Here is a 27,149-nt window from a genome sequence, read left to right as displayed (position 1 = left end):
GAAATTCTTGGGTATTGCTTCCTTGGCAGTCATAAACCTGCGTCAAGGATACTCACTCTGACCTGAAACTCTATTGGTTAATAACGAAGGCCGTTCTTTCACTCTGAAATTCTATTGGCGTGTGAGTGAGGTGTCACGTTACTTCAAATCCTTGATACTTTTTGGGTGTTCTTGCAACTTAACCTTTCTTTTTTGGTTGAAAGCATCAGCACTGCCGGTTTTATCTAAAGCAGTAAATTTGGACGCTAGTCATTATAAAAAGGTAGGTGAAAAGTAGAGTCGAATGTTCTCTGTATTATTTTCTTTAAGCACAATTTTCGAATCTATTTCTGGTTATAAAGGTGGATGACGTTGCAGCTTGTTCCGCAGCATGTGTTTAATTCAGGTTCATCCTTAGTAAAACGCCTTGGTGAAGTTGGGCAGATTGCAAATGCCCAACTTTGAGTTAATCATGGAGGAATAAATACATACAGTACTTAATGTTTTCCTAGCTCGTGGATGGATTGTCATGTGTTTATCCTTTTAACATTTAAATTGTACTTTATGGTTCCTAATTTCATAAAGACGCGATAGATACATCAGCTACGTTAATATCCTATCAGGAATTCGTCTGTAGTAATTTATTAGTGAGTTACAGTCCTTAGGTTCTTATTTGTAAAGGTAAAAAGTACTTTAACAAATCGTGATATTAACTGTCGCTGCTCTTACCCGGTGTTTTTTTTTTACTGAACTGTAGTGTTATCTAAATAATGGCATCTGTAATTTAATTTTGATTCCAATTTTGTCTTGCTGAAGTGTTGTTATCTGAAATCAGTGTATGGAGGGCTATTGTCAGCAGATTTGGGGAAGAGTTACATTTGGCTTTTTCAAAAAATTAAGTATCAGAAAATTATAAAAGATTTTATTAGGTTAATGTTATTTGCAAATATTCTCCCGATGCATTTTTATAACTTTGTTTAGATGAAAAACATACTTTAACTTTCATACTTAATCTAAATTTAGGAAAACAATTAGCATTGAATTACCTTTTCTTACAATTGCATATTTGACAGTAATTGAAAATATTTAGTTAAACCTGTATTTGCCAGAAGTTTAGTGTAGGGATTTCATTTACAATTTTGCAATACATCAGACAATTTTCTAGACAACAAAGGGGGTTACTTATGTAGAGAATTTTTCCCATTTTGCCAAAAAATATCCTTGTTCAGTTGCCTGCTTTGCAGTATTCTCCTTTTTTGTTTATAAGAGAGTGAACATAGGTGATTTTATTGAAGTTGTTTCAGTCATTTATAGTTTGTTGGTAGGATTATTTGATTTTATAATGTTTGTTGCCAGAAACGAGGCTAGCCATGCTTCGACTTGCAAGACACAGAAGTAGAGGAACAGGACTTTGCCTGTGTGGTCATGCAAGGTACCATCACCATAAAAGTGTGCTGGCCATCAGAAGAGAAGACATCAATGTGTGGGAAAGACGGGCACCTCTGGCTCCTAAGCACGTCAAGGAGATCACAAATGCAGGGTACAAGGTCCTGGTGCAGCCATCAAATAGAAGAGCTATCCATGAGAAGGTAATTGTTCATCTGGTCTGTTTTCTCCACAACATAATTCCTTTTTAGAAATGCCCATTAAGTCATTTGTTATGGATTCCAACACATTTACATTGTCTTTTGAAAGCCTTGGGGGGGCAGGGGCACACTAAAATGGAAGATTTTTTTTTTTTACTCAGAATTGTAAAAAAAGGGATGAGGTTAGTTCTAATTTTTCTTGAGATATAGGCTATGTTGTTAGCTTAACTTTTAATTTCAAACAAAGGTATGTGGATACTGTAAATATTTTTTTAACTAGATTAAACATGACTTATTGTATAGGACATTGTGTAGAATAAACTCTGTTTTTCATAATGTGTTTCAGTATTATTTTAAAGCTGGTGCAGTTATTCAAGAAGATATTTCAGAAGCCTCACTGATAATTGGAGTAAAGAGGCCACCTGAGGAAAAGCTCATTCCCAGAAAGACCTATGCCTTCTTCTCCCACACAATCAAAGCACAGGAGCCTAACATGGGGCTTTTGGATGCCATTCTGAAAAAGGTATGGTGTTGTTTTGGTTTAACTTCAGTTCTTCAGTATTGGATTTCACAATTTCATAAAGAAGTATAATAATCATTTTGTCAAGTTTGCAAATGCAGAAAATTAGCTTTTAAACTTTTGAGCTTCACGAACATTGTTTTATTATTTTTATTACATGTAATGTTTCATTCAAATGTTGACCAGGGATTAAATCATATTAACATCGTGGCATATTGTGGAATAATATTGCATACTGCCACCATTAAAAAAAACAACATTTGCCTGTTTTAGAATTGTCCTAACTCCAACAATAAATATGATACTTTTGGTGCTGTTGAATTTCTTCATTACTCTATGACAAAAATGCAGAATTCAAATGTGATATTTGTGTGTAAATTTCTTGTTATTGCTGTTACTTTGTAGGAAATTTGTCTTATCGATTATGAGAAAATGGTTGATCAGAATGGACTTCGAATTGTGGCCTTTGGGCAGTGGGCTGGAGTGGCAGGTATGTTTTCCTCCTTAGGTATTGCTAATGATCTACCTTATTACCTTAAAATTAATTTGGTGAAATGACAGTTAATGATGGAAATAGTTACTAGCCTGGTCTAAGCAATTCTAAAAGTAAAAAGCTTAATTTTGCACCCCTTTAGCTTTATGGAAGTTCCTAACTGAAATCTGGGAAGAATGAGAACAACCAGGCTTTTCTTTGTCATAATCATTCCCGATGTCATTTCCCAAAGTTCAGAGCTATACATTAATATCGTGATTTCCAAACAGCTGGTTTCTGAATTTTCGCGATAAATAAAGTGTGCATTTTTATAGCTATTTTTCTGCTACACTGAGATTTTTGCTGTTTTCGAGGAAAGAAATCGAAGAATGGGTATATGTATTATTCAAATCCCTCTTTTTTCCACATTTTGCCTCACACATTCCTTCTTCTTTGTTTAACTCCTCACTCTGCATGAGGGTTCTAGCTTCCTTGTCCTATGTCCAGGGGGTTGGCCTCCAGCCAAGAAGGTTAATTCAAATTTCGCTGCATTAAAAATTCTCATTAAACATCCTCATGCACTGTATTTCTTGGGTGTTGTTATTCCTTGAGGAACTGCCCTTGCAGCAGCTACTTGATCCTTCCTCCCCTCCCCAAGTCCTAATTTAGCAACACTGTAGGACTGTCTGGAAAGCCAAATGGAGGTTTATTAAAAATGATTTTAAAGGTTTCACTTTTTAAGTTCTGTTTTATCAAGTGTGTTAATGCAAATATGCGTGAATTGAAATTCTAAGCAAAGAACAAAAAAGCTTCATTTCCTTTCCCCTTTTAATTCCTTATGATAACACACATACTGTATATTGTAACAATGCCTTTGTTTGTGTAGCAATATTGTATAATATTGTTTTTTTCCCCCAAAACCGGCTCTAAGGATTTATGAGAGAGAACTTCTTGTAGGATTTTCACCTGGTTCAGATGTTTTCAGTCAAATTGAGGTTCCAGAAATAGCTAGTGTATCCATTTTGATTCTGTACAGGGTGAGTAGAATTTGGCAGCTGCAGAGCTTTGGATCATTGACAGTTGTGTTCCTTGCTTTTTTTCAGGAATGATTAATATTTTACATGGACTGGGGTTGCGCTTCCTTGCTTTGGGACATCACACTCCTTTTATGGTATAAATGTGAATCTTGTATTTTGGAGAAACAAAATAATTATAATTTTTTACAGGATATGTTTAATGTTTCTTTTGTTCCTTTGACTTCTAGCATATTGGCATGGCTCATAATTACAGGAATAGCAGCCAGGCTGTACAGGCAGTGAGGGATGCTGGATATGAGATTTCTCTGGGTCTTATGCCCAAGTCCCTTGGACCACTAACCTTTGTTTTTACCGGATCAGGGAATGTCTCCAAGGTAGGTTCAGATGAAGATGTGTGTTAGAATTTGTTTTGAGCTTATGTTTTTTTATTTTTAATTATTTTGCCTAAAAAATATCCATTTGTTTTTCACTTTAATATTGTATGTAAAAGGTGAAAGGTAAAAAAGGTCTGTCATGATATGTCTTGATTTCAGCCTTTACATCAACAAAAGCTGAAATTTCAATAAGGGTGTGTAGACTTTTGATATCCACTGTACACTAGAAGAATCAACATACTGCAAAACCCTTGCACTAGGCTAAATGTTAACCAGAAATTAGAAAACAACAAATTACTACAACACATTTTTTTTTTTGTCATTTTGTATTCGGCGAAAACATTGTGAACCTTTTTATAGTTTAACAATAAACCACAAACAGTACAGAAATACAGTTACTCTAATTCTTCTACTGTATATATTATTTAAATGTAAGATTTGGAATGCAGTCAAAGATGCATCTTTGGTTTATCTTTTTCTAGGGATAATACAGATTGTTGTTGTTGTTGTTATTATTATTATTATGATGATACATTTTCATTTGAAACTAAAACACTGACCAGTCTAGTGAACTGTGCCTTGATATGGTATTTATCTTCAAGACAACTGTCAGGTAATCCTATGGTGACTTTTGTTACATGCAACATGTTACAGACAAAGACTACAAGATGTATTCTTTAGTTCTTTAACATTTAATCTTTTATATGAAGAATCAGGGAAGGTAATACAGCTTTTAAGCTATTTGTGCCTTCATCTTGAAATGTTGGCTGTCGCTCTGAATTTCCCTTTTATAGACATTGGTTTCAAATGTTCTAAATAAATGGATGAAAAATAGCAATCAAAAGTGTCCTTCAGATTGTAAATTAAGGTCAGCTTCTTACTCACTATAATGTATTTTGCAAATAATATTCTTTATGATTTTAATTGATTGTGGTTATAGAAATCTCATTATAATATGTCATGTGTAAAGTATTAATTTTTTTTAATATCTCTTAACATACTTCATGTAGGTAAATAATGAGCATGGAAAACAGTAGTTTGTTCAGTTAAATATAGATTTTATAAAAAGTTATTAAATGAAATATTTAGAGTGTTGTATCCAGTTGGATAATGTACTGGATGGACAGTCACTGTTAAGCAAAGCTAGGGAAAAGGAGGGGTCTTCTATAACCTATGTCTCCAGTGTGATTGTATTATCTGAATTTTCATAGGGATTCCAAGTTTTTTTTACTTGGGTAGGTTTTGTAATACTTCCCTGAATTCTATTTTTGGATGTTTCTCAGATTTTTCTGCAGAATATAATGTGTTGCCTTCATTAGCTTTTCGGGTGTATACAGTAGGTCATATTCTGGACCATACAATTTCAAAATAGCATCATTAAAAAAGAACAAATGCATAGTGGACCATAGGAGGCCACAAATTAGTAGGATGAAAAAAATCCTAGCATGGTTAGAGAAAACAAATATTTAAGTGGGTCAATCTGAAGACTGTGAAGTTACACAGTCATCTTGTTCCAGAACCTGTTCTTGTGGCTGATACCCTGGTTTTTAAAAAAAAATGACTTGAGATTTTCTGATCAATTATCTTCTAAAACCCAAATGAAAGAGTTAGGCCGATAGATAGCCTCCACTTGTTTTTAACTTTCTGACATTTTTCCAAACTTAATTTCTTTTGCTTTATTTCATGAGAGGAGGCAGTAAGAGGCTTTGTACAGTGTCAGTACTGTTTTTGTACCTTATTAGTTTGAAGTTACTGGTTTTTAGGCAGATAAACATTGGTGTGGTATTACATTTTTGTGACCGATATGAGATGGTGTATAATTGTTTAGCATCCTTAACTGACCTACTGTAGATACTTTAAGCTCTCCTGCAGTTAGTATTGGACCGAATTTTTGGTTTTAGGAAATTGTGGTAATTTATAGTAGACATTTGCGTTTCTTAAAAAAAGAAGAGCTAATAACAATAATGAAAATAGAACCGAATACTGATGAGAACTTTATCAATGTGGAAGTTTTTTTTCACAGACTAAAAATACATCAAAATACAAAGCTCATTTCTTATTTATATTTAAGTAACGTTTTTATTTCTTGAGGTACATGTTTAAATTGGCAGGCAGAGGTTAAGATGTGTAGTAAGTGGTGTAAAGATGGTCTATCGTGGTGTAAAGATGGTAACCACGAAGTTCTTCTTTACGTTCATTTGTTTATTGTTAAAATCTACAAATAAGCACCATTATTTTCTATATTGCTTAGTAGAAAATGCACAGTTTTATATACTGTATGACAGCCTATTACTTTAATGTGAAACGTATCAGTAGCCTTTTTGTTTAGAGGTTATCATTAAACATAAGCATGGTGAAAGTTGAATTGCAAAATGAGTCATTCTGAAGAAAGTACAAATAAACGTAAGCTTAGCAAGAACTCTATTTCAAAATCAAATTAGAGGAGTCATTGCAAAACCTTGGACAAGTAGATTTCTCTTTTGGTGCGTTGCTAAATTTACTTTTTTCAGGTTTGAGAACATTCTAAACTATATAGTTTTGGTGTGGAATACTATTTATATTAAAGCTGCCTTTGTTTTGCATTTACAGTAGTTAAAATAAAACAATACACCTTTATTTGTTTCTAAGTTCTTCTTTATGTTCATTTGTTTATTTTTTAAATCTACAAATAAACACCATTATTTTCTATATTGCTTAGTAAAAAATGCACAGTTTTATATACTGTATGACAGCCTATTACTTTAATGTGAAATGTATGAGTAGCCTTTTTGTTTAGAGGTAATCATAAAACATAAGCATGGTGAAAGTTGAATTGCAAAATGAGTCATTCTGAAGAAAGTACAAATAAACGTAAGCTTAGCAAGAACTCCATTTCAAAATCAAATTAGAGGAGTAGGAGTAAACCTTGGACAAGTAGAATTCTCTTTCTGGTATGTTGCTAAATTTACTTTTTTCAGGGAGGTATAATCAAGGTTTGAGAACATTCTAAACTATATAGTTTTGGTTTGGAATACTATTTATATTAATGCTGCCATAGTTTGGCATTTACAGTAGTTAAAATAAAACAATACACCTTTACTTGTTTCTAAATATATTTATACTGTTTTGAAGTAGATAATAATTTGAAAACTCCTATACTGTACATTTAAAATGGACTAAAAACAAAATGTTTATGCTCTAAATGGCTGTACTTCATATATAAATGACAAAAATACACTGAATGGCCTCCTCTCATCCATGACCTTCCCTTCTTTAATAGAATAATGACTGTAGCTGTGAAAGTTACTCACTGCACTCAGTATGTGATTATGAAGGTCACTTGTACATAAAAGCACTGGTTAGGTACACATGCACCCCATAGTTCTGAAAATTTGACTCAGTGCATACAGCTGAGTGAGATAGTATAGATCTACAGTATTATCATCAGATTTCATAACCAGTTTAAATGTGTTTCTCTTGTCACATGGATTAAAGTTGTTTTTCAGGAAAATCTCTGAATTAAACTAACTTAAATTGATTCAGTCTGTAGATCAAGCAAATGCCATTCTGATTTTTACATGTACAGGTAACATTGATATTCCTCAATCTGTCTTTTCTGCAGGGTGCCCAGGAAGTATTCAATGAGCTTCCTTGTGAATTTGTGGAGCCCCATGAATTGCAAGACGTTTCCAGATCTGGAGGTAGGTTTGTTGGTGAAGCTTTGCTGTATTAGCTGATTTTTAGCTGAATGTTAAAAACTGAAATGAAATGTATATTTTTAAATTGTAGACTTAAATAAAGTTTATGGAACTGTACTGAGTCGCCACCATCATCTTGTGAGGAAAAGTGATGGAGAATTTGACCCAGTGGAATATGAACAACACCCTGAACTCTATACTTCTAATTTTAATGTGAATGTAAGTAACATTTTTTATAAATATATATATATAATAATAAAGATGCATTTTCCTAGCTTTTGGCTGCTTGTTTAACAAAGAAGTCATACTGTAATTTGAAAAATTGCTTATATTATAGCTCAAGAAGGTACTTAACAGCTTTCTTTGCACCTTTTTGACATTTCCTCCTGCTGGTTCTTAGCTTGTGCAGGAGATACATGGAATGTAAAGAAATCTAATTGGTTTTAACTGTTAGCCTCTCATGGCTTACCTATTTTAAAAGAAACGGAAGAAAGAAAAGGGCTGCTTTCTCTGTATTCTGATAAATGACCTGGTATTATACATATATGGTTATTCTCCGTTTTTCAATTCTATTAATGACCTTGGATTGGACGTGGCTGTTTTCTGTTTTTTAGTGCTCTCAGGGTAGATAAGAATTGCAAGCCAAGCTGTGTAATATCAGTTGCTATTCAAGAGTGTTAATGCAATTGTAGAGATTAACTGCATTGATCTATTATTGATTTCATGGTATTTTGTTATATGGAAATGTGAAATGCCCTTTGTTTTTCAGATTGCTCCTTATACAACTTGCTTGATTAATGGGATCTACTGGGACCCACACACACCTCGCCTTCTTAATCGAAGAGACGCACAGAGACTTCTCAGACCCGTAAAGCCATCTGCTTTCTCCACTGAAGGCTGGCCAGAATTGCCACATCGGTCAGTGGCAATATACAGGCTCCTGAAGCACACTTGACAGTTCATGATGTGGGAATACGGCTGAAATCATCTCAATGTGTAGATATCAGACCCATAAAATATACAACCATCTTTAGAAATTGCCTAAATTATGCTTATTGTTTACAGTGAAAGTTATTTGTGACAGAGAGAATGTATGTTGCCCGTATTGTTGTGGCATAGACTGGATATCTCCCACCAACCTTCTGGCTCTACATACTGTATCACCAGTTATCACTGTATAACATTCTTAAATGTGTAATGGGTTCAGGTTCAAAGATTTAATTTAAATTACCTGCATTCCTTTTACAGATTTCTTGCAATCTGTGACATTTCTGCGGACACTGGGGGCTCCATAGAATTTATGACAGAGTGCACAACAATTGATAATCCATTCTGTATGTATGATGCCGACCAGCATATAGATCATGGCAGGTAAAAAAAATGATGTATTCACCTAATTCTTTCCACAGGCAAAAATCCCAAATCTCTTTTTTACCTATGTAAATCTAAATAGGTGTTGGGTTTTGACAGGAAGAAGTCATACTACATATCCTATATCATGAAATATATATGATGTAGGAAGAAGTAATAGGTTAATTCCATGCTGAAAAGAGAAGAAAGGAAACACAATGTTTCTGCTGTGGAGCTTTCTTTAGCTGACGCAGCTATATATACTATAAGATGTTAGGTCAAAGTTCAGTTGGATTTAAGCTTTCAAGAGAAATTAACTGGGACTGATAGCTACAGTACATTTAAAGTTGCATAACTTAAATGTACACAGTCTTCAAAATAGCTTCCGTGCCAAAATGTTGATCCGATTGTTTCCAGTTTAGTTCACAATTTTGAATGTTTGTTTTTCCAAAAACATATGCATTCTGTTATTGTTTTAGATAGGTCAAATACTTTCTGATATGCATTTTGTGCTTTTTAGATCACTTTGTCTTATAATTATGTTTTCCAATGGATTACAATGATTGAGAATGGCATCAATTGTCCTGAGATAATAGTTTTTTTTATTACAACCCTTTAAATTTGTTTGGTGTTGTCATTTTTTCAGTTTGCATATATAACTGAAATACAAATGAAATACCATTTGGCTTTATATTGCCGATGCAGTTGCAGTAAAATTGCTACATTTTCTATAAATGAGTAATGTCCATTTTCTTTTCTTTGACAGTGTGGAGGGGAATGGCATTCTGATGTGCTCCATTGATAATTTGCCAGCTCAGCTGCCTATAGAGGCCACTGAATACTTTGGAGACAGACTTTTTCCTTATGTCTGGGAGATGGTAAGATACCAAAAAAGGGGACCATGGAGTGTTGTTTAATTTTCCTGTGAATGCTGATATGCATTCTGGCCTTATATGTGATTTTTAAGACATACCTCAGTATTTATGTATGGCTGTAGCTTTGCAAACCAACTTTTTTGGTGCTGAAATCCTGATTGTGACAGACCAGAATGTTGTAATTATTAGACAAACATTGTAATGGCTTGAGAAGAAGTAATCAAATGGATTCAAGACCTCAGTCTACCTGACCCTGACAAAATCCTAACCCCTAGTTTCATATGGCTATTTTCCATTGGTTGGAAACACACACCACCATGTGACAGGCATGGGACCAGTGATTAGCTAGTGAGTCAGTTTTCTTTTTATCCTGGCTTTAAAAGTCCTAAACCAATCAACTTGATATTGTTTTGAACCCGTTTTGTTCTCTAGAGCTCTGTTTTTACTACTTTAGCAACGTGTAAATCTGTTGTAATACAGTGTAAATATTTATTACTGTGCATATTCTTGCTGTGCTGTTTTATTTGACTGATTCATTTGACTGATTTGACAGATGACAACCTAAAGTAATTTACATTTCTACGGGTGGGAAGTAGATGTGGCAATGTACCTTACTGAATGGTACAAAACCTGGAATTTGAACTTGCAACATTCCACTTACTAGTCTAAATTCACAACCGGGGGTACCTGTACCCTAGAGGTTATGTGAGCAGTTACCAGGGGGTACGTGGGTAGATTGTGGATTCCATTTAATTTACAAAATAGAAATTACTACTTGACATTTTAATAAATATGTCAAATACTGTTTCACTTTCGATCAACATAATTGTGATTAGGAACAAAATAAAAGTAGAAATAGGTGAAATAGGTGAGATGTTGATATCTAGCGTAGCCTATTTATCACAGTCATCCCTGTGTTATTGCACGGCACAAGCCTCATCTAGTTTCCCACCTGCCTGTGTCAGTTGTAACACCACTTCTTATGGTTGAGAGAAGCACAAAAGCTAGCAAGCAAAAGTAGAGAGCTAATGGATATATGGTTGAAACATCCGGCTGCTGCCACTCCAAGTGGCAGTAACAGTATGAATTCAAACTTGGGTGAACCTACCGAAAAAAAGAAAAAGGAAACAAAGCCCAAACATTGCCAGTTCCAAGATCAATATGTTTTGGATGGCTTTACATGTAGGGTCGCGGACCCACCGCAGCCACTGTGTTTTTTCTGCGGTGAAGTGCTAACGAACAGTTTCATGAAGCCAGCCCATCTACTGCGGCACCTGAGCACCAAACACCCCTCCTACGTTGGTAAGACTGATGCATTTTTCCAATGAAAATTGCCTGAATTCAAGTCAAGTCAAGGCAAACTGAAGAAAGCCACAACCGATTCAGCCAAAGCACGGGAGGCTTTTGTGGTGTCGCTACTTGTGGCTAAGTCAAAGAACCCTCATTCTATCGGCGAGGAACTCATTCTCCCCGCAGCCGTAATTTTGGCAGAAACGATGGTTGGTAAGAAAGCAGCCGATGCAATCAAAACAGTTCCATTATGAAATAATGCAGTCAGCCGTCGGATCGATGACATGTCCCTTAATATTGTTGGCCAAGTGGTGGATAAACTGAAACAAGCAGGTCAGTTCGCTTTGCTGTTGTACGAATCAATAGATATTAGCGGGGAGGCACAGCTGATTGCCCTTGTCTGTTACAAAGAAGAGTCTGACACAAATGAGCATATTTGGTTTTGCAAGAAGCTTACAGAGAAGACTACCAGTGAGGACATTTTTCAAGTGATAGTGTTTTCAAGGACAACGATCTGGATTGGAAATCAATCGTGCAGTCATGTATGTACTGACAGGGCAGCAGCGATGACGAGGAGAGTGCACGGGCTGCGCAGGCATGTCAAGAAGGTAAACCCCAACATTTAGTGGATGCGCTGCATTATTCACTGGGCAGCATTGGCCAGTAAGAGAATGAGCCCGAGTTAAGTGCTGTTTCGAACGATGCAGTTAAATTGATAAACTTCATCCAGTCCAGGCCTATAAATCACAGATTGTTTCAAAGTCTTTGTCAAGACATTGGATCAGAGCATGAGCAGCAACTGCTTCATACTGATGTCCGGTGGTTATCCCATGGCAAAATCCTAGTGAGACTGTTTGAACTTCACACCGAGGTACGGTATGTGCTTTTCTGAAGGAGCACCTGCACCCCTGAACATGTACGACAAGGTGAATGGATTCATAAGGAAGGTCAAACTGTGGGCTAGGAAATGTGAGAATGGAGATGTGAGCTGTTTACCACTGCTTGATGCCCATTACCACCACTGACACAGACAGAGCTGCTGTAGTGAAAGTTGTGAAAGCACATGTGTCCAAACTCAATAGTGAGTTGAACTCATACTTCAGTGACATTGAAACCAGGTCTGCTAAACTGGACTGGGTCAGGAACCCTTTCAGTGTGACAGAGCAGCAGCAGCCTTCCTGCCAGGCTGCAGGAACATCTAATGGATGTGTCCTCAGACTGTGGGCTGAAGATGAAACATGCAGACAAGGCCCTGACACAGTTCTGGTGTGATGTGGTATAGGAATACCCTGAGTTGGGGAAATATGCACTTAATAAACTTTTACCCTTTGGATCTACCCACTTGTGTGAAGTGGCTTTCTCAGCTTTGACCCAAATCAAAACCAAGCAGAGGAAAAGACTCAGTGTGGAGAACAGCCTGATTACAACCATAGCCACAGAAATGTCAAAACGTTTGAAAGACAAAAAGCTCAGGTGTCTCATTAAAAGGAAATGAATCTGGCTCTGTTTTTTTCACCCACAGTATCAGTAATTGGTCTTTTGGTTGAAAGCGAATCATTATAATAATATCCAGTTTAATAATATAATTAATAATGTTTAATAATATCCAGTTTAATATCAGTTTAAATGAACATGTTTAGGATCATACTGGTTTGGTGTGGATGAGGGGGTACTTGAGCCGTATTGAAAGGACTGTGGGGGTACATAAGACAAAGGTTGGGAACCACTGGTCTAAACCACGGATACACACTCCTATCCACTGTTTTTACACTCTGGATGAAAGCTGTGGAATTAAATAAAATACTAAGCTTATATAGTAAAAACATCTCTAGCTGAGCTCCTAATATGCAAAACCTTTTGTTCTAAAATAAACATTTAATGAAGACCAGTCAGGCTGATTTATTCTCCTTGGCTGTGGAAGTTTTCTGTATGAAACTTGGGCATGTTTCTTCTGTCTGTATGTACAGAGAGCTTTTACGGAGCTCCTTTCCAGTAAAATGAGCTGCTTTAGCCATGCATTGCAGGAAACAAGGCGGGGCAGCTGACTGTGTCTAACACATGTGCAAGGACTCAAGTTAATTATTAAGAAAAAACAGTAACAGTACAGTGCAGAAAGACGCACAGTACTGTATTGACACGTTTGTTAAACGGTAATATTATCAAATATATTTATTGTACTATGTATGCTATATTTTGTGTTTAATTGTTCTAATTATAGATTTTTAAATGTTTTTTCAAACGGAGTCGGTGTATATACTTTGGAATCACTAACAACTGAACAAAGGGAACAAGGTTAAAGGGGATAAAAACACGAGTTAGTGTGAGATGTAAGAGATGCTGATTATATTTTAGTTCTAAATCACTATGCTAACTATTTTATGCATGTTGAAAATGTTTTCTTGAAAAGGTAATTAATTTTACTAAAACAAAAACAATACACATACCATCTAGACATCTTGAATTCATCTTACAATACAAATATTTTCTGTGATTCACAGCTTTCTTCAGATGCTACACTTCCTTTGGAAAAACAACAGTTCTCCCCCCAAGTGAGAGATGTAAGTTTTGGACGTTTTTTTTTTCTTTTTCAAAAACCATGTGCAGTGCTCACTTCCATGTATCTCACTCATAACTGCAGAAGGCAATTGTCTCAACAAAAGATCCCCAAAACTTGAATTTTCTCTTAATATACAACAGTAGTAGTTCAGAGATAAAGTATAGCAAAAACAAAGTTCATTCATGCTAAATAAAGCTAAGATTTACTACTTTTTTAATGGCCATACTAACCTTTTCTACTTTCTATCCATTCCCAATATCTAGACTATTCTTCAAAAGAATGTTTCTATGCAGTACAACTCCTTAAAAACACATTTGCTTATACTTCTTAAACTTTGAATATGAAGCCTGTTCTGGTAACTGATCAGTCACAGTCACACCCACCACCAGGAGTCAGTGTCTCATCTTTCTATGGATTTAAGATCAATCTATTTTGATTTTCTTTTCTGGATTATAGGCAGTAATTGCATCTAATGGAAGGCTGACTCCAAAGTTTGAATATATTCAGAAACTCAGGGAAAGCAGGTGAGGATTTTATCCTTTTATTTTTTTAACACTGTGCATGCACTTGGCTCCTTTCTATTTCATGTTGTTGCAGCTATTATAAGTGATTTTCAATGTGACATTGAAAGATTAAACAAATACTGTGTATAAGTCTTGATACTTTTTATTAAATTTGTGCATCTTATCACTGAGCAAAAATTGTATTTTTAACACAAACTTTGTAATCTTGTGCAGAAAAGGATAAGAAAAGAAATTCTAAGAAAGAGAACAGGTTGAGAGGGAGGGAAGTTAATACCCTTAATTTACTTTCTTGTCAGTTATTACCTTGATGTAATAATTATTACCGTAGTGCAGCGTTCATCATAGTAATAAAAACAAGGTACAAAAAGTAAAGAAAATGCTCTCTACTAATAATGAATAAAACAAACTCGAATACAACATAAGATATTATATGATAATTGCTTGATATTATTTGTTTGTACATGCAGTAACTTGATTTATAGGGGGGAAACAATGCTTTTTAAGTAACCAGTACTCATTTTCATTTAAAGACCTGCTGTCAATAATTACTAACATTATTTCTGAAACAACTAACAATTGTAACAAAAATATTACTATGGAAATGCTTGTTTTGCAAGCTACAGAACCATACCTAATTCTCCCCATAAGGTATTAAGTTCCATATCTGTGAATTCACCATTTTCTAAAGCCTCTAGATACCTAAGCCTCGGGATACCAAGGTTTTACTGTACTAAGAAAAGACATAAAACAAGTAATAAATAATAAAAAATAACTGTTTTTAGATATTTATAAATTAAAGCTAGAAGCCTAAGGAACAAATTCCAAATGCTCTAAACAAGAAAATTCCATGAGCAACTGTATTAACAGGTAATTATTACCCTATAAGAATAACTGAGATATGACTAGAGGAGGATGATGGGTGTGTATATCATACTGTCACAGTTTTTTAGAACAAATACACATCATAGACAGGGAGGACTATATGTACAGAGGGGGTATTAAAAACGCTATTTTATTGTGAAAAGACAAATTCCTAATACATGAAATTCTATATTGCCAATAAAAGTGATCTTAAAAAAAATCTTAAACAGCTGAAACAAGATGTTAATGTTAATGTAGATAATCTATTGCAGTTATGGACACAAGAGTAGTGTGTGAACAGATCAGGAAGGAATTTCTTGTGCAAATTTAAGAGACTCTTATTTATTTTTTTGTCTAACAAGCGGTGAAATTGGTACACAAGAAAACAGGATCAACAGAGAAAAGGGTGGCTAAACTTCAAAAACAAAAATGAAATGTACTGTATGTTGATTTCACTTCATAAATTACAAAATGTAGCCTAAATTGTTTAATGGAAAAAACAGGAAAGGAACTCTCTAAATACTGTAAATAAGATCAGGATTTGAAGATAGAATATTGAGTTTTACTGTAGGTGCAGGTGGGAAAAGATATTAGAATTGCCAAGACCTAGAAGAACAAAGCTTTTGTAGTACAACAACAGTAAAAGAATTGGGGCCTCATGGGATTTTCCCTTTTGCTAGAATATATCAGCTGTCATATAGGATGGGAATTGCATTCACAGTTTAGAGAATGAAAATCTGTATAGCCAGGCAGAACAGAGATTTCTGTATGTGCAACCAGCAGCCCTACAGCAACCAGGAAGCTGGTTGGGATCTGGCTAGTGGTCAGGGCCGGGCTCAGGTTTGGAATTTGAATGCAAACACAGTCCCAGGTAGTGTAATTTGCAGAAAGGCTGCAAGAAGCACTAGAGAAAGAAGAAGAGGACAGGATGAGGCTTAAATATCCAGTGCTGATGAGGTAATTACCTGTTAATTGGGGGGATGTGGCACAGATAGCTTGCCTGATCATGTTCTCATGGCACTGGGAGGTATTTGAGTCCACGTGCTTATGCGGCCAGTTGCTATGGAGTCTAGGGGCTGTGAGCTCTTGCTTGCTACACGTGTTACACAAATTACTTGCCATTACATTAACATAACTTTACATTTACTGCTAATGTTATGGCAATGATAGTCGGAGCTAAATGGAGAATTTTTACAAAAGAATAGCATTTTTAGATATAGCCAAGATGGTCTTTAGAATGGAAAGTCTTATTTGACTTCATTTTCTAGAATTTTTTTAAAAGCAACAAGGACAGTGACATATCTTCAGTTCTCCAGAAGGCTTTTTGAAGGGTCCCTCATGAAAAATGACACTTAAATTTGAAGCTATAAGATGCAAGATGGTGGATCAGAGTTTGGTGGCATTTCATTCCTAGGGTGCCTTCTGTATGCTTCTGCATGATCTCTCTGTGGTTGCCCAGGCTTTTCCCAGATGCTCTGGTTTCCTCCCACCAGCCAGAGATATGTCCAGGTTTAGTAGTAAATCAAGTCTGTCTGTTTTTGTTCTGCAAATGTCTAGCAGTCCAGGATATATGCTGTGTGTTTGCTAGGCTAGGTTCCTGCTTACTGCTACCATGTATTGGAAAAAAAACAATTGACTTGCATTTATTAAAGGGAAACCTTTAATAAATGTCAGGCTTTCAGTTAAATATTTTCACCTCACCAGACCTCACTGTCTTTCTGCCTCTTTATATATCTGCCGGGTTGTATGAATTCAGAGTAGACTGGGGGAGATACAGGTAGGATTGTTACTAAGCTAAGCATATTAATTCTCCTGTTATACCAGCCCTAGATATTAATCTAATAAGATCAGTAGTTTTATTTTTCCTCCAGTGCCTCAATATGTAAGCCTTTCTTGTGTTTTAGTGTCACATCACCCACAGAATAGCCGATTGTATCCTGTTTACGGAAAATAGTATGGACATGGAAAACATAGTGGCAAGCCATAAACCCACCTTCCTTTGTCTCAGGTAGTTTTCGGATGTTTGACTTCCTACTATGATTTGAACCATATAATTGATATCTTGGCTTTGCAAATTATCTGCCTTCCATGTTGATACATATATGTGTGAATGCTTTTGTTCCTTGATTCATCTTAAAAGTACAATTAAATGGCTCTCATAGCTAAAGGTTTATAAGCCCGGAGTGTCCATGTCTTTTCTAGTCATAAGAACTATTCATTTTTTTCTATAAAAATACATTTAGAATTCTCTTTGAAGAAAAACTACCCTCTTCTTCCTTCTTCCTTATTGAAAAGATAGTGAAAGAATCAATAAACCACATGCTGTTTGCTAAAAGCTTAATTAAACACTTATGTGATTAAAGGCATTGCAAAATCAAATCAGATGAGTGCTTATACTGTTTCTATCTTTGCAATTCAAGCTAACATTTGGCCCAAGCTGTGAGAATATTGCTGATTTGGAAGCTGGATATTCAAGAAATAAAATTCCTAACGGATAGAATCCAATACAACAAAATGTTATTTTTGTTACAAAGTGACTAGAAAGCTTTTTCTTTTTTGATTAGATGTGTTTGGGTTTTTTCTATTTTACATGGCAATATGTTTAGTTTGAGTGAATAAAAGAAATGGCCACTATAATTGCTTTCTGGTATTCATTAGCAGTTTTCCATTAAAATCACAGATGCAACAGTTGGCATTTCTGGCTACTGTATATTATTCACTCATTCATTAAAAGTAAAATAATTGGCACTATATTCAAAACAACTAGACCCTTAAATAGTGTTTGATTCCTACAAGGATTTAAATACCTAAGCTTTTAGAATAAATAATATATATATTTGTCTATAGAATATATAAATATATTTAGAAGTGCCCGTTATTTGTAAAACCATATTAATTTGATAATTGAATCATGTGTAGTTTCTAGAAATTTCCTACTAGCTAGTAGGTACAATTTCTTGCGAGTTAATTCCTTTAAAACTCATAGCGTAAAACATATTTGTGATATTCTTTATGTGAAAGAAAGTGAAAAAGAAAGTACACCCTCTTAAAGGAGAGTGCAACACTATTTTTATTATTTGGGTTAGAAAGAATCAGCTTTGGTGAGTGCATTTGAAACCACAATAAAAGTAACATGTACACAGTAACCTGTAAACCACCACTTTACATCACAAAATAGACTAAATTTCCAGGTATGCGAGGTAAATCCAGGTAAATTCAGACCGAGGCAACAAAACTTCTAGTGACAGCCCTATTACATCTCTTTTAATCCAATAGAAATATTGCTCTTGATTTCAACACAGTTTTGCTGGCAAATACAACTTGTTAACCCTGCACGCGGAACCAAGCGGAACATTTCTGCGGTGAAATGTCTGCTCCACAACCTTTACCTTATTTGCTTGTACATTACATTAGTCATTACTAGTGAGCAGTAAGGGGCCGCGTCACGTCACAATTCGTGGGAACTCTCATTCTTGCCGATGGTGAGACCATGGGTTTGCGACAACATGGCAACTTATAGTACTTTCACAAAGTTCGCTATTGTGTGCTTAATTTGAAATTTGTAAAAGTTTTCTATACCGTCAATTAATTTATTTTATGTTATTGTTAAATCGTTACCAAGTTTTAATAACTGGTCTGAGAAATTGGGACTGCAGTTACCCTTTAAAATTCTATTGTTTTACATATTAATACATATCTGACCTTCACCTAGTCCTCACAAAGTCCCAACAGTAGATATATCTAACCTCGTGTGACAAATAAGACACTAATTTAACTTTGTCATTATATACTGTACTAAATAAAACAATCACCCAACACTTAGAAGTCTTGTGTGAAAAAGTAAGTGTTCCCTTACTGCTTCCATGTCAGTTAAGAAGTAATTAGAATTAAGTGCTGCTACACAGGTGCACATGATTAGTTGATCATAAGGAAGTGCTTCCACCTGTATATAAAGTAAGAAACTTTGTGAGTTTGGTCTGGAGCGCTCAGGTTTGTTGTAACACATCATGCCTTTGTCAAAAGATATCTGTGAAGCTCTCAGAGAAAGAATTGTTGCTGCTCGCCTGTCTGGGAAGGATTATAAAGCCATTTCCAAATAATATGAAGTCCACCATTCCAAAGTGAGAGAGAATTTACAAATGGATGAAGTTCAAGACAGTTGTCAATCTACCCAGGAGTATTATTGGAGAGGATGCCAATGTTAATGTCTGTGATTGTATGAATTTACTGCTGATAAATTATTTTTTTTATTTTAGAGAACACGCACAGATTCTCAAAATGGGTGGTAAACAGAGAGTGCTGTTGCTAGGATCTGGATATGTATCTGGGCCAGTCATCGAGTACCTCACTAGAGATTCAGGCACACAAGTAACAGTAGGTAAGGGCTGTGTTGCAGCATTGCAGGATAACAATTATAATGAACTTTGCTGTAAAACGCATAGTATTGGTTCCTTCAAAGATTAACTTTAAGATCATAGTTGATATGTTTTAGATTTGCATATATCAGTAATAAGAATATACAGCACTGTACTTGTTACGAATTGTGCTCATGTTTTTTTAAAGTAAGTTGCATCACCATTTAGAAATTCTCCTGTGCAGTTATATGGTGTTAAAGCTCTGGTTGATTTAGATTTACCAGCCAATTTGTCAGAGAATCATCATGACTTAAATCCGTTCCATGTTCACTTGATCATTATATTTTTTTCTCTTTCTAATCAGCATCTGTGATGAAAGATCAGGCTGAAGAGCTAGCTCACAAGTATCCTAACACCATCCCTGTTATGCTGGATGTGTCCAATCAGGAGAACCGTCTTAATTCTCTTATTAAAGACCATGATCTAGTCATCAGGTATTTACATCACACTACAAAAAATCTGTTTTTGTTCAAATTGGTGTTAACTGTTAACGAATATTCAAAACATGTAGAATCTAGTTGTTTTGTTTTCAGAACTCAAGAAAAATGTAGACATGTAGTTGCAGTTTATCAAATTGAGGAGTATGGTTCCTTCAGTTAAATAATTATCAGAATTGTTTATCAGCTTTTCCAGTATCTGTTATCATTTTTAAGAATCTGTTTTTTTTATTGTCCTTGGTATCAGACTTCTGTTATTTCAAGATCTGAAACTTTTGTTGTTATTAAGTTTAATCGACTAATTCTTCTTGTACAATTTTCAGATTTTTCTTTGGCTCCTGGTAAATATTTTTCTTTCTGTTAACAGTTTGCTGCCTTATGCATTTCACCCCATGGTTGCAAAACATTGTATTAATAATAAAGTGAACATGGTCACAGCAAGTTACCTCTCTCCAGCCATGAAAGAACTTCAGAAAAGGTAAGTGTCAGCAGGTCTGCTGTTTATTCACAATTCAAGCTTTTCGTACAGTGGTAACATGGGAGTCTTCCGTTTCAATTGGCATACTTGATAAATAGGGTTCATAACATTAATTGATTTTGATTATAGTTGTAAAACATTTAATGTGCTTAAATAATCCTAAACCATTAATTAAATCAATGCTGCCTAAAGTTACAAAAACATCTTGTATTTCAATAATAGTAATTGTGATGTGCAAATCAGAAAGTATCTTGTGTTCTGCATAATATAGATATATGCAGTAATGATACTTTTTTCCAGTGACATTTGTACAGATAAGTATTTTACTTGAACAATTCAGGTGAAGTATCTTCCTCAAGGGTACAACAGCAGTGTCTCACCTGGGATTCAAACCCATAGCCATCCTGTTATAAGTCCAGTGCCCTAACCACTGCTCTATACTGTTGCCCTGAATAGGTTAATGATATGATGTGCAACTAATCATTGCAGTCTCATTAGCTTGTTAGTCCATGTTACCTTTTTATACATTCCTTATCGTCCATAGTGCAGAAGACGCTGGCATAACTATTGTGAATGAAATGGGTCTAGATCCTGGCATTGATCACATGTTGGCAATGGACTGCATCAATCAGGCAACAGCAGATGGATACACTGTACGTATATTTTTGTGTAAATAATATCAGTATGCTAACACCTTTTACACTTATCACCTTCTGGAATTTTGTGTGCTTTTTTTCAACCTAGCACTACTCGGAGATGGACCTGGTATTGGAAGTCATGCATAAAATCACTAACAAATATGCAAAAATTATATACAGTAATCCCTCACTATACGAGCAACCACTGTACGAGTTTTTGTTTATGTGATTTCTGTTTTTTTCATTTAAAGAGCAGATTTTCACTCTTGCGAGCTGGGTTCTCGTAGAGCGTTTTCTTTTTTGCATCTTCTCAGATGAGGAATTTACTTTTTATTTTTGATTACATTTTAACATTTTTATAATAAAGGCTTTTGTGTTCAAGTGCATATACTGTAGTACCTAATTGTTTACTACTGCCAACAATGTAACATTGTTCTGTACAATACCAGAAATGAGTATTAGTGTTTTTATATCTGTTCTTCGTGCTTCGGATAATGAATTTCAGGGAACATTTTTCCTTATGTTCTGGGTGGAATGGGAATTTATTATTCATCATACATGTTTTCACTTTACAAGCAGTTTTCAAGGAATGAAATAAGATCGTATAACAAGAGATTTCTGTACAATCTTAGCTTGAGTGCTGCTATCCCAAAAAGATTTAGCCTGTATGTGTGCACATATTAATTACCTTTGAGTAACCTTTCAACCAGGTACATTTTGTTGTACTTACAGTATTAATCAGGGGACAGTGCATTAATGTGTACTTAGGTATGTCATTTATTAATTTCTTAAATCCATATAAGTAAATAAATTAGCAGTTTCACATGTTTATATTGATGGGCATTACTGGAACAGTTCAGTTGCAGCACAGAGGCTTGTGCTTCTAACCGTTATATTGTGTAGTGCTATAGCATTATATATTATATGTTATGTCATTTTTCTTCTATAGTTAAAGTGTGTACATTTTCAATAAACAGGGCATTATGAATGTGTTCTGTGTAAGTACCTTCATCTGTGCCACTTAATTTGTGATTCAACACTAGTTTAGGGACAACATAAGTATATTTTTATATTTTATAGTTGTGTGTATTTATACATGAACAGGATAAAATTTGTTTGTTGCAATATTTCCAACCAGTATCATATGACACCATTGCAATTAAATTTGCTATTCAACATTCTTCAATTTGATAGGCTTCTAAAATCCTATCAGTTTTTTTTCATTTTTGGTTATTACTGTTAAGTATTACTGATTATGGAGGTTCTGAAGCTTAATTTACATCTTTCTCCTCTTCCAGTTTTTTTTATAGATTGTATTATTCTGAGATTTAACAGCTTGAGATACCATGTGTTTGTGAGGATGGCATCATTTGTGCTTTTTTTTCCCTTTTTGACCTGGTGGATTAATTTTGCTAAAACCCAACACTGTCTCCCACCCGACGTTCCATTGTTTCAAAAACAATGAGAGAGATGTCTCTCAAGATGTGTTATGATCACACATTTTCACAGTGCCTACTGAACGAGGTGGGATGTGATTGCTGTCTTTGTATCATGTAGGGATAATGTGGGTGAAATTCAGCACGCACTTGGCACTGAGCGAGTAAAAAGACAGTCGGGCTGTCAATAATATTACAGTAATTCTTCTCTTGCAGAAGTGTGTAATCTTAAATTTAGGGCAGTGTGGAAAACCTATTGATGTGCAGTCCTTATTGAGGGAAAAAGCTTATTTTCTTTCACACTGTGACTTCAGGTGGAATCCTACTTATCTTTCTGTGGAGGACTTCCTACCCCAGAGTGCTCTGACAACCCATTGCGCTACAAGTTCAGCTGGAGTCCTTATGGGGTCCTGCTGAACACCATCAGTCCTGCTACTTTTTTGAAAGATGGAAAGGTAGGCAACTTCTTAATGTGTGCCATTTGTTACTTGCACTTCCTAAAATCAAAAGAAATATATGTTAATTTTCTTTTCTAAAATTTCTTTATTTTATACAGTAGGTTCTCGACATCTGCAAATTTAACATTCACAGATTTGCTTATTCACAATTCTATCTGGCAGAAGGGGTCTTGCATAGAAGAAGAGCAGAGTCGGGTGAAACTGAGCTGAAGATTGTTAATCGCAACTTCCAAATTAGCAGCAAACATATTGTAAAGAAACCTTCAGGTTCTGTGTCTGCATTGTGGGGAATGACAGGCATGCGATGACCTTACAGGCTCTCTGACAGTTTTATTGCCTGTTTTATTACAGTGCTTTGCCGATAAGCATGGAGGCAGAGAATAAAAAGTGCAAGCTGGACGGAGATGAGGAATTCATGTAATTTTTCACCTGATTACTATAGATTTGTAATGCTATTTAAATTAACCTCAGGCCAATGCATTAGTACTTTAATTAACATATAAAGGAGGGTTACTTATGTCTTTTAACTATAAACACTATACTGTATACCTAAACACTATATGGGCGGAGCGGTGGCTCTGTGGCTAAGGATCTGCACCTGTGGCTGGAAGGTTGCCGGTTCAAATCCCGCAGCTGGCAGAGGAATCCTACTCCGTTGGGCCCCTGAGCAAGGCCCTTAACCCCAACTGCTCCAGGGGTGCTGTACAATGGCTGACCCTGCTCTCTGACCCCAAGCTTCTCTCCCTGTCTGTGTGTCTGTGTCTCATGGAGAAAAGCTGGGGTATGCGAAAAGACGAATTCCTAATGCAACAAATTGTTTAGGGCTAATAAAGAAACATTATCATTATCATTACCTTGGTACATGACACAACTGTATAGAGATGGACTTGGTTATATGCAAATTGGGCAATTTGCGACAGTTGGCTGCAAGGTTCCCTTGTGCATGTCGAGACTCTACTGTATATTTCTTCATAATGATGTGTTTTTGCTGCTAAGCAGAGGAAAGAGTAGTGGTTCTTCTTTGTAAGCATCAAGCTTAGTATACATTAGATTTCTGTTGTCCCTTGTAATTGATCTTAACTAGAGCTCATGTTCCTGGATATTGAGTGGGGCCTCATAAGCATCAAGACTTCTCCAGCAAAAATAATCTTCCCATCAGGCATTTATATAAATGTTGTTTGAATTTAAGCTCATGATACACTTCTTTCATCACAGGCATGGATTTGCTCTGGGTACTAAATCAGCAAAAAGTGCTGTCACTGAGTATGCATAATACTGCGTACTTACACACAGAAATCTGACACGTGCCATTTCTCTGTGTCTCTGTCCCCTGTGTTCAGGTGATCAACATTCCTCCAGGAGGAGCTCTGTTGGACTCTGTTACTCCATTGGATTTCTTCCCAGGCTTTAATCTAGAGGGGTTCCCCAATAGGGACAGCACTAAGTATGTTGAGCCTTATGGCATCCAGTCAGCTCAAACAGTGATAAGGGGGACGTTGAGATTCAAGGTGCGTTGCAGTCTTTTGTTGTTGTTGCTTGGCAATACTAAAGGGTATATTAAGTAGTATTAAGTATTATATTTTAAAGACCTAAAAGAGACTTTCATAAATCCATAAAATGTTCCATAATTATGAAAATAGTGTCCTCAGAAAGTATTTTCAATAGCTGTATTCAGACCTTGATAAATATTGTGCTGTCATATTGAAGCTTATACATCTATGCAGTGCTCATCCTTTCTGTTTCAACAGGGGTTCTCCAATGCTATGAGTGGGCTTGTCAAGTTGGGTCTGATAAACACAGAGCCCTGTCCGATGCTGAACACTGGGGGTGCTCCAGTTACATGGGTAGGTCTTGAGAAAACCGTGAAAGTACTTTGAAAGTAGCTCATCTCTTCATACCAATCTGTCTGTACACTTAGTGTGATTGATAGCCCACAGGTGAATTGCCACAAAATGGATGATCCTGTTACAGGTTCTGCCCTTTGACTGTTTCATCAGAATGACACATCTTTATAATCATCTAAACTCTTCCTATAGTTGATTATCATTATTGAAAAATCACTATGAAATTGAGATTTCTTCAGCTGACTTTGTCTAGGTAAAAGATACTCAAATGGAAAAGATATAATTTAATTAAAAATTGAATTGTTTCTGAATGATTGAATTGTGTTAACATAGCACTGTGTATTACTTTTGATTTTGTAAAAGTATGTAAAATTCAAAACGTATCTGAAGGGTTCTTCTTTCTAAAACAGTTCTCTCTTTAGTCTATTGCCAGTTGTGGTAAACTGTAAATATTTTAATAATCAAAGGTTTGCCCAAAGATTAGCTAGAATACTTAGGTGTGAGTATCCTTGGTGCTGCCTAAATTGCTTTCTTAATGGTGTCCTGCAGAAAGAACTTCTATGCCATCTTGTTGGAATTTCGCCATCAGTCAGCATGGATGAATTTAAAGAGGCCGTCTACAACAAAATTGGGAAAGATGATTACAGGATGCAGACGCTGAACTGGTCAGGAATTCTTTAATGTAAATCTCCATCATAATTTAATAACTGAAATATCAAGTATTTGATGTAAAACCTGATAATTGTATTCTTGCTAGGTTTGACATGTTAAGTGAGCATCCTGTTCCAAAGGCAGATACTATGCTAGATGCACTGGCAAAACACCTGGAAGCAAAACTGTCATTTGGTATGTGCAAAAGAATAACCTGATTTACTTTTTTTAATACTGAAGTCCGGCAATAGAATTTCTAAGTATGATGTATGCATTCATCATCCATTTTCTGTATCTAATTAGTCCAATACATGTTCACAGTGAGCCACAGCCTAACTCATCAGACAGTGAATGCAAGGCAGCATACTGTATATTGTGAACAGGACACCTGTCAATCACAAGACACACACACACACACACACACACACACACACACACACACACGAGCACTCATTCACACATGCATATGGGGGACAATTTAGAAGTATTTGGATTGTTGGAGGAAAAGTAGAAGAACACAAACATGGCCTCAAGGAGAACATGTAAACTCCCCACAGAAGGTGAACATGTAAATGCCCCACCACTTTGCTGCCAAGTGTAATGTAACATAGCATTAATAAGTAATGAAGTCAAGAGTTAATGACGTTTCCTTTTTGTAAAAACATTTTTTTCTAACGAGTGATCTTTTTTCTTTTTTTAGAGAAGGATGAAAGTGATATGATCATTTTACGAAATGATGTGGGCATAAGACACTCCACTGGAGAATTAGAAACCAAGCATATCAGCCTGGTCGTATATGGAAATTCTAAGGGATACTCTGCAATGGCTAAAACTGTGGGCTATCCTGCAGCGATTGCTGCAAAGATGGTGCTGGATGGTGAGAATTTATAGACTGCATCTGTTTCTTTGGCAAAGTGAAAAAAGTAATCAATTGATTAGAATATATAGGAAGTACTGTACAATGAGCTACAGAAATTAATCTCTAATTCTTTTCCTTGTTTTTCAGGAGAAATTCAGACAAAAGGACTAGTTCTTCCCTTAACCAAAAACATATATGGACCACTATTAAATCGCCTACAAGCTGAAGGACTAAAATTTACTACAACAAGCTCATTTTCAAATTAGGCAAATACTGTCCTTCCTGTATATAGGTAATGCATGTTTGCTATACTGAGTGAAAAACATTAATTTTAATTTTTTCCAAAAGGAATATGTATTTTTGAGTGATGCAAGTCATTTCAGACAATCAGTGTTACACACTTTGTATGATGAATGCAGAAATCCTTTAGCCTCAGTTACAGTATTTCAAGAAATAGGATACTGTACAACAGGTGTAGTGATTTGGTGAATTTACAGTTTGCTTGTTTTATTAAAATATGTATGTACTGTACCAATGACCAAAAAAGGGATCTTAACCTACTGTAATTTTAAACCCCGAAGCACACATATACAGTAAAGCATTTACTGTAGCATTAATGTGATTCAACTTTCTTAGCTTTCTTAGTTTTTCTGTAGTCTTGCACCTACCCCTAAAGTGGACACTGCACTACAGACCAGTAACATTGACTGTAATGTTTTCATTCGTTTAATAAGTGATGTTAACAGTTTGTTTTGGATTTTAATCATATATTATGAAACTTGGCCAATAAAAAATGAGATTGAAGCTTTTATTTTCTTTTTTCTCTGAATA

General features: G+C 35.5%; 1 protein-coding gene across 1 annotated transcript; it reads left to right on the top strand.

Annotated features, from left to right (window-relative positions):
• Positions 1 to 167: 167 nt before the first annotated feature.
• aass (aminoadipate-semialdehyde synthase) lies at positions 168 to 27,126 on the top strand. Its single transcript, XM_088924291.1, has 24 exons — positions 168 to 262; positions 1,336 to 1,568; positions 1,912 to 2,088; positions 2,491 to 2,575; positions 3,661 to 3,728; positions 3,822 to 3,968; positions 7,570 to 7,648; positions 7,737 to 7,864; positions 8,415 to 8,563; positions 8,894 to 9,016; positions 9,762 to 9,873; positions 13,659 to 13,718; positions 14,174 to 14,241; positions 19,359 to 19,480; positions 19,822 to 19,951; positions 20,322 to 20,432; positions 20,977 to 21,085; positions 22,821 to 22,961; positions 24,305 to 24,472; positions 24,713 to 24,808; positions 25,358 to 25,473; positions 25,566 to 25,654; positions 26,160 to 26,336; positions 26,466 to 27,126. The coding sequence occupies exons 2-24, from the start codon at positions 1,350 to 1,352 to the stop codon at positions 26,582 to 26,584; spliced, it is 2,793 nt and encodes a 930-aa protein (XP_088780417.1). The 5' UTR covers positions 168 to 262; positions 1,336 to 1,349; the 3' UTR covers positions 26,585 to 27,126.
• Positions 27,127 to 27,149: the final 23 nt, after the last annotated feature.

Source organism: Atractosteus spatula, chromosome 8 (genome assembly GCF_055471065.1).
Source record: "Atractosteus spatula isolate fAtrSpa1 chromosome 8, fAtrSpa1.hap1, whole genome shotgun sequence".
Taxonomy (NCBI): domain Eukaryota; kingdom Metazoa; phylum Chordata; class Actinopteri; order Semionotiformes; family Lepisosteidae; genus Atractosteus; species Atractosteus spatula.
The sequence above is the reverse complement of the archived record's forward strand: the minus strand, read 5'-3'. Positions and strand labels throughout refer to the sequence as shown.